This window comes from Anneissia japonica, unplaced genomic scaffold (assembly GCF_011630105.1).
Source record: "Anneissia japonica isolate Jap-2015-1 unplaced genomic scaffold, ASM1163010v1 scaffold288084_len154654_cov141, whole genome shotgun sequence".
NCBI lineage: Eukaryota > Metazoa > Echinodermata > Crinoidea > Comatulida > Comatulidae > Anneissia > Anneissia japonica.
The window spans coordinates 100,360-109,678 of NW_022705729.1; the positions used below are offsets into that span (position 1 = coordinate 100,360).

Genomic DNA, 9,319 nt, shown 5'->3' on the forward strand with positions numbered 1-9,319 from the left:
AAACTGTTTGGTTATATACTGTAGTGTACACATTTGGTGCTGGAAGAATTATATCGAGACAAATTTAATGGTCGGGGGAACAGACATTTTTGTTTAAGTAGATATAATTATTATATAATACACAAACATGTGCACTACTTATTCAACTGAATTACTTTGGTCACTGCATAAGTGCAAAAAAAAAGAAAATGTAATGTTCTCTTAAGTCAGAATGAATGGTTAGGCCTATACTTTTGAGATTATAAATCCAAAGATTTATATGGAATTGTCTTTTTTATCTCTAAATTTAAAAAAAAACCTGTAATAATATACTATAGTGTATAAACATAAACATAGCATGCTTAAAATAAACAGTTTTATCCCTCCACTGGGATAAAGTTACTTTTCTAATTAGGGAAGGAAGGTATAAGATAATGTATTGCAATTGCTTGAAGATCTTTCTAAGTCTATAATAAATTCCAGTTAAGTCAAAAGGGAACTTATTTCCTTTACATGGGATCAATTAATCTGCAAACCAACGGTTTAAATCCAAAGGTTGCTATTAGTTACAAGTAGAACACAGGTCATAACGAGTCGTTATCGTCGACTCACAGCTACCATACTGTGTCACTACTCTGTGTTCACCAAAGTAGACGTCATGCACTTGCGACTATTTTTAGAATAACATGTACATGTAGATTGCACATGTTCCCATGCTAGTTAGTAGTATTCATGCCTGATGTAAATGGAAACATCCTGATTCGTCTTTCCCGATTGGTTGTGATGTAACATTTTAAAAACATTTTTTAATATTTGATTTTCTTCCACATCCAAAATCAAATATGTTGTTTGCAAGGTCATAGGGAAAAGTACAAAATATACAAAAGAAATGCAATTGCATATAATTTATTATTCTTATTATTTTATATAAATAACTAATTTAGGAATTGTACAAAAATTGCACAATCGATGCTGTGCAGAAGCAGTGGCGTATCTTGGGGAGAGCGCGGAAACGATCTCCCAACATGCCTCCCCTAAAAAAAAAAAAAACTTGCTGAGTTGCTTCCCCCTCGACTATTAAAAATGTTTTACTTACCTATTCCTTCAATACGCTCTCCAACAAGGAGAGGGCAGTCTCCAGGCTGAGCAAATTTAGCATTCGCCTCTCGCATAACTTGAACAACCTTGCCAGAAGAAAGAGGGACAATAATCATCTTTATTATTTTATAATATGTATCTGGCTTTTACCTTTTATAAACATAACTAAAACTAAAATTGTTTTTAACCTATCACCTTCTTCACAAGCAACGTTAACATTTTCGTTTAATCACAAACATTCTAACACAATCAAAGTAGATTGTGTTAGTTCGTGAAATCGATCACAGAAGTGCGTCTAAACAAGCGCGTATTGGTTGTCAGGCACTTTTGCATTCTTTACCACACAAAAAGTCTGTAACAACAGCGTATATTTTGACGCGCTTTTTTAACTATCACAATCTAATTTAATTTTATTGTGTTAGTTCGTGTTGTGTTAGTTCGTGATGTGAGCGACGATATAACTGTTTGATCTTATGACTAAGGAACAATCACTACCATCATATTAAGGCAAGACTTTTTTATACAGTACCTTGTTTTGCCAAAAACATCCAGACAGAGGAGAAAATAAAAATAAAATTTTTATTGGTGAATGTAAACAATGTAGTAATGGGATGGTTAAATTTCAAGGCAGCGGCTGGTGTAATAAAAATAAAGAAAACTTTCATTTTTTGCTGAAATTTCCATTTTTTTTTGTGGTGGGGGGTGTGCTAATTTGGCCAAAAATAAAATTTTATTTACCTTTGAAATCATCATTATTGGCGGGCGGCAAGTTTGCTATAAGGCATAAAAAAAAAGTCTCACCTAAATCAGGTTTGGTCATTTTGGTCATAATCAAGTGAAATATCAACAGGCATGTGATTTAAAAACATGGTTTATTTAAGTTGTGTCTGTCAAACTCAACATTGTTTGATCAGACTTTTACGTTAAAGTATAGTAGAACACTGTCTATCAACCGACATGGAAAGACTAATTATAGTGTGATTCTCAGGGGTCTCTTAGAAGCCACTTCCAGGAGATCCGGTTTAATGAGCTCCTCTACAGGACACTTCAGTATGTAGGTTGCTGCCCATGTTTGGCCAACTTCAGGAAAAATTAATTAAACAGAAGTAAAAACACATGCAAGGATCCTGATTTTGTGGGAGATAGGTCAGTTCTAGGTCGCTGCTCGCATGAGTGCAGAAGATCATGCCAATTACCGGGAGGTTCCTGTCAAATCTCAATTGATTCCCATTTTCAGTTAAAAAAACACATAGTAGCTATTCAAGTTATTGTTGTTTTCAAATTTCAAACATGACAACTTCCTTCCTAAAAAATGTGTATACATAAAATTTTTAAAGTTTTGTTGAAAGTCTTGTTATACTTTAGTTTTCAATATTTTATATCATTTTGGTTTACTTTTGTTTTGCATACTTTTGTTTACTTTTCTACTAGATTTTCATATTTTATTATTATTATAGCAATCATGGCTGCTAAAAATTTATCGGACAATACTAAGATTTTCAATGTTTATATAAAGTGGTTATGATAATGATAGCAAATTTACATTCCCACAACTAATACTTTCTTTTAATCACTAAATAAATAAATAAATAAAAATATTATTTTATCGCCCTATTTAGGTTGAAAAAGGGAGGTTTTTATTTTATATTTTGCTAGCCAAATATTACCCTTAGGTTGTTGTTTGCTGGTGCATTGATTTTCAAAGTAAAATAATATCTACTAACTATCTACTAAAAAAAAAAAATGAAAAAAAAAAAAAAAAAAAAAAAAAATTTCTTTCAAAAATACATATATTTTTTTTCAATACCATAGAAGACATGCATGCAATGGTGATAAACTAATTTTTTTTTTATTGGGCCTAGATAATTTTGTCGAATCATTTTCTGCAACATTCAACAATCAACTGTAGGCCCTATGTTTACAATTCTACAATGGTGCTGCAGTCACAAGATGGCCAGTAAATTAATTTTAAAATGCACAACAATCATTATTTAATACTCAGATTTATGACATTTTAAGTAACTATGAACTACGATAAAATAAACAACAGCTTACTACACTATCATATGCTTTAGACTGCTGTATCCCGTGAGCACTAAGCGTAGGTGGTACACTAGTCTGCCTTTTCAAGATAAACTTTCGAACACTCCGTCTAACCGACCAGCGACTAGATTTAAAAAATTTACCAGACTGCTGCCTCTCAATAATCTCCTTCTTGAAGTCCATATTGAACAACCAGGCTCAATTTAAAACCAAATGAATAATTTGAAAGTCCCTGTTATTCCTATGAAATGTTCTCTACAGAGTAAATCTATAATACAATGTCGGCTTGCTGCCTGTTGTAGACTGCCAGTTTTACAGACAGACACTTATAAATACTATTAAATAATGAAACCGTTAGACATGCTATCACATGGCAAAAGGCATTTCCTTATTCGGATGGTCTGACCTTGGTTGGGTCGTACCTGTGGCTTTCTATTGGTCATATGAAGTGACATCATCGGGTTCAACCATATTTCAAAATGAGTGGGGATTTTTCCAAGTGCATGATTTCAAAAAATAATAGTTCACGATATCAATCTAATTTCTAGCCTTGGTAAATCTTAAAATGGCCAAGGCCCTGGATTGTGCATATTAATAATAATTAATAATAATAATAATAATAATAATAATAATAATAATAATAATAATAATAATAATAATAATAATAATAAATAATAACAATAATGAAAGTCTTATATACCACATAATGCACCACAAAGTTGCCTCTACGCTCTTCCAAGTTAGAATGAACAAAATTTAAAATGAAAATCCAAGAATATCAACAATTACTTTAACGAGTAATCAATCCCAGAAAGGCTACAAACAGTTTCACTTTTAAAGTTCTCTATATAAATATTTCAAATGAAGCATGGGATCCACGTAAACAAAAATGTAAAAGAGTATTTAAATAGTTTTGGGGATTTCCAAGTTTTGAATTTAAAATTCCAAATGGAAGGATTGCAAAACTCCACATATTAAATAAAGTGAAAATGAAGCACCTGATTATTAAAAGGGATGACAACCAAATGTTAAAAGGAGTTTCCATTCTTTATTATTTTGCACCATACCTACAATGTACAGTATTAAAGGATGTGAAATTACAGCACCTGCTTTATAGGCAAATAATCAAAAATAGTATGGGATTTCCATAACCTCAGCCCAACTGCATAAAAGGGTGCTTAAATACAGATCTTAGTTCTTATATGCATGAAAACACATGATTATAAGAACATAGACAAAAATAGCACAGAATTTTAAAATCATCACAAGATTTACACGCCAAGTGTTTTACATCAACGCATGAAAACATGTGATGAAAGGGAAACACAAATCTTCAAAAATTTCATTTTATTTCATAGAAAATCATAGACAGACTTATTTGAACTATATAAATCACATGATTAAGGATTAATGTATTAAAAAAAGAAGAAGAAATGATTCAAATTATCTTTACTAACTTTGACCTAATAGTTAATTTAATTTAAATTTAAAATTTTAGTTAATTTGAAAAAAAAGGAGGACTGGCAAGTACATGGGGTTGATAGAAACATTCAATATACAGTAGTCAAAGAAAATATCTGGAATTTTAATGTTAAATGAATTATTTAAAAGATTTTTTGCTCAATTTAAAAAGGTTATATAATTAATTAACTTCTTTAATGAAACATATCAAATCAAAACAATTAATATCTTTAATTTGATTATTAGTCATGTTAGGACTCATGCAATAGGATATAAACAGTGACATAATTTACTGTATGCATTATTATTTGTGGCAAAGACAAGCCAAACCCGTCACTCGTCGCAAATCGTGGTTCAGAGAAAATGGCCAAAACATGCTGGAATGTCAAATTTTTTAAAATCCATTTTATCGCACTAAACTAATCTTTACATATCTATGTGTCATTCTATGCTGTTATTTTCCCATTTTCAATGTTAAAACAACACTTTTTAGGGATTTGATGATAGTTTCTGCATGAGTATGCCTGAAATCATAAACTTTGAAGGCTCATTTCTCATATATTGTTCTTTAAACAGCTGTATGTTTAAATGCTTGTAACTTCATAAGGAAATGTCTGATTTGAAAGATTTTTTTACCATTTTATAGCTATTATTTTACTCTCTAACACTGTATTAATAACTCAAAATCGATTTTTGCGACGAGTGACTGGTTTGGCTTGTCTTTGCCACATTTGTTCTCAATGAACATGGCCCTTCATATCTTGCAGAATATGTGAATACATATGAATCATCACAAGCAGGACTTAGACCATCCAGTCTTGGACTGCTCTCTGAAATATCATCAAATACCAGGAGGAGAGAACGCTAATTTTTTTTTTTGCCTCGGCACAAGTATGGAATAGCCTCCCCATCCACATCAGGATAGACACAGGATCTTGGAAGTTTCAAGAGAGAGCTCAAAACTTTCCTTTTTAGTGCTGCATATAACCAATGAAACACTTGCAAAAGCGCCATGAGCACCATATATGACGGATACTGGCGCTATATAAATGTTCTATTCTATAAACAAAGCAATACAGACCACCTGCAGTAACTGCAGTATCTTTTAGTACTTGTGTACTGGTTTTCAGTGGTATGAGTTACAAAACAAACCATCAAAATAGAAAGAAGAAAGCAGCACACAAAACGAAATTCAAAAGCAAAGAAAATTCAACTTAACACTAAAGTAATAGAATTTTGGAAAGAAACTAATGTAATTTCTTCAAAGTTTTTTTTTTCTTCTTTTCTTTTTATTCATCCACATCCATGTAATGCCACGGAATAACAAAACAAAAACAAGTTGTTTATCATCTCATTGTGTTACAGTGAAACAGTTCAAACAGAAATGTAATCTACATATTTATTAAATTGTAAAAGTTATTTTTCTTCTAAAAGAGTGCACCAGAATATAAATAATATACAGTACTTTAAATTCATTTTTCTTACAGTTGGTATCAAACATATACCTTTCCATTTTGTAGAAATATTTTATCTCAATTAATGCATTCTTGAAGTTAGGCATACAATTTTTGAATCTGCATTTATAGATATGGAATTTTAGAACCATTATAATATTATTAAAAACATATTCTCTCTGTTCACAGATTCCTAAAAGGACTAGTTATTTACTTAACACTAAATTAAATTTCAAGGTATGATTAACCCAAGTTTGGAAACTGTTCCAGTAGATCTTGCAAATACTGCAGTCCCAAAATAAATGTATAATAGACTCATCAATTTCTTACAAAACATGCAAAGAGAATAGTATGGGATTTCCATAGCCTTAGCCAAATGCATTTAAGGGTGCATAAATACAGTTCTTTAGTTCTTACATGGCATGAAATCACATGATTATAAGAACATAGCCAAAAATAGCACAGAATTTCAAAATCATGACAAGATTTACACGCCAAGTTTTCTACATCAAAACATGAAAACGTGATGAAAAAAAACACAAATCTTTAAAAATTCCATTTATTTCAACTATTTGAATCACATGCTTAAAGGGATTATTTAAAACAAAGAAATGATCAAAATTATCTTCACCAACTGTGACCTATATAATTTAATATCAATTTCAAATTTCAGTTAATTTTCCCCAAAAAATGGAAGACAGGAGAGGTAATATATGTAAATAGGGTTGACAGAAACATGCCATACAGTAGTCATACAGAAACTATCTTGGATAAAATTAACCGTAAAAATTATAATTTAAAGATTGAATTTGATCAATTTAAAAAGGTTGTATACCATAAAACCTCAAATTGAAGCCCTAGGCTTCTTTTTTTCTTTTTTTTTGCGAACTTCGGATGGGTTTCTTTTTAAAATGGGCTTCTTTTCTAGAACACTTTACTGTAGCAAAGTAAAAGGGGACTTCTTTTCAAAAAGAATGCTGAAAATTTTGTGAATTTGTATTATAAAACAATAAGGCCACTGTAACATAAAAAAAGCCCATCTTGAAACGAAGCATATCTTCAAAAGAAGGCTATCTCGAAAAGAAGTCCATCCATGGGTCCCATAAAAAAAGTGGCCCATGGTTTCTATTCAAGGTTTTTTTAAGGGTAGGCCTACAACTGTAGCTTTCATTTTGCTTGTAAGCTTGTGAATGTAATGCCACAATACCGTATTCAAAATCTTGGTGTAAAGTTTCCAGTGAGGCTAAACATTTTGTGATGTGATATGAAAAAAAAAAATTTGTTTTGTACGGAAAATTAATTACTGGTCTAGTAATATGGTCCTGTTTTGACTGAAATTTTGTTTCAGGTTAAGTTAAGACTTCGAACATACACTTAAAAAAGTGTTTTTTAGGAATATATTTTAAGAATGTTTTACGGAATTGATATAGTTATCCAATGTTTATCTTTCTTTAGACGCAATATACTGTACTTTCCTGATGATGACATAATTAATGTCGAAATATTGAATCCCAACACGATGGCGTGTATTTCAATACTTGGAGTATGTATTATACTTTCTTATATTGTACTTCCTTCAATATTTTCATACTGTAGTAAATTTCATATGATCATATTCTGGTTCTACGATTAAACATACAAAATTATTTACAAATCAAAAATAAGAGCTAATTAAGGATATTAAAAATACCTCATTTTTACATGTTTGTTTTTACCCTGAGTGTTACTTGGTGATGACACCTCATATACCTTTGAATTCATCATACTGTAACATCAAAATACATCCCTACAACTAGCAGTACTCTTGCCCAATAACTTCCTGTTTTCAGTAGGGCTAAGCTACCCAAATGTGGCAAGATTTAGTCTGCGTAAAACCAAGCAGCTTAACACACCTACACGTTAATGTTGGTAGGAAGTATTGTGGGTGTATGTAGGCCTATAATACCCATGCTATAAAAGATCTCAAATTAACGACTTCCAGAATATTTTTTATTTTCCTCCCCAAAGAATGGAGAGGACAACGTTTGATCAACGCCTGTACAAAGGCCAGGCTGACAATTATGCCATTTTCCCCCATATTAGAGAGTGCGCCCTCTCTAGTATACAGTAGTTTTTATACTTGGTACTATAGTTTGTTCGAAAGGAAACAATAACTAAATACTTAAGTCCTGTTCAGACTATCAAATGTGACATGCCTAAATTTGGCGATGATGACATCACATCATGACCATATATAGGCATATCATGACTATATATGGGCATACAACAGTGTCAGAGCTTTCTAGGGCCACTTTCTAGGAAATGTTGGGCTGAACTTGTGGTTTTCTATCTGTTAACGTAATACCTTCCTTGTAGGAAAATTAATCTCTAATAACAGAACGTAGTAATGTGATAATGATCAATCAATACTTATGCAGTACTGTATTAGTGAAAGTATAAATTGCCACAGACTCATGTAGATTGCAAAATATAGTTTAAAATTTCATCAGGATTATCAAATTATTTTGGAAAAAAATTAGATTTAAAGACAACTTATACAATGAGTGAAAACAATCAGATAAATCGATATTTAATTTGCTTGCTTTATATTTTGACAATTTAATAGTGTTTAATTGAAGAAAAAAATGTTGTCCTCATTAATAAAAACACATAGAGTTCCTATTCTATGACTTTTGGCTACTACTGTATTATCAATTAATATTTTATGGTAATTCTGTAAATCAGCGAAAATCACGAATTTGGTTTAGAAAAAGATGGTTTGGACAACGATATTTTATGCTATATTTTTGTAATACAAAGATTGCCATTTAAAAAACAGCGTATTGTCGTACTGTACCTTTACTGTATAACTTCAACAACTGCATGTCAATTTGATCAAAACAGTAAAGAGCCTAGGCTTTAAAAGCCTATAATATGAATATAGAAAGTCAATTTTCCTGTTTGATCACTAATGCTGTTTTTGGTATAGCAAGCCCCATGTTACCTACAGTATTTCCTTTACAACAGGGCATTTGTATCTGTAGATGTCAAGGGTAAAGATAGCCTATCTAATCGTAAAACAAAAACTTCCATTTAAAAACACAGAAAAACGAAGATGTTATACAAGGCTGCATATGCTGCATAACATTAATGCCCGTATTCCTAAAACAAACTTTAGTCGAACTTCGAACTAGAACTTCATTTAGTGCTAGTTGCATCTTTAACTTCAATTTGTATTCACAAACAATGTAGTCGAAGTTTTAACTACGACTAAATCAAGTCCTAGTTTTAGTTCAACTGAAGAC

The 9,319-nt window shown here is 31.3% G+C and overlaps 1 protein-coding gene across 2 annotated transcripts in view; it reads right to left on the bottom strand.

Moving 5' to 3' along the window:
* Positions 1 to 9,319, bottom strand: part of LOC117105907 (myotubularin-related protein 2-like) — a 55,049-nt gene that overhangs the window by 33,572 nt on the left and 12,158 nt on the right. Inside the window, exons 1-2 of one of the 2 annotated variants that reach the window (XM_033247211.1) lie at positions 3,133 to 3,406; positions 1,076 to 1,163 (exon numbers count right to left, since the gene is read on the bottom strand). In XM_033247211.1, the coding sequence (XP_033103102.1) occupies positions 1,076 to 1,163; positions 3,133 to 3,303 (259 nt within the window). In that variant the 5' untranslated portion in view covers positions 3,304 to 3,406. Of the gene's footprint in view, positions 1 to 1,075; positions 1,164 to 3,132; positions 3,407 to 9,319 lie in introns of those variants that run through there. The other variant, XM_033247210.1, reaches the window with a different exon arrangement.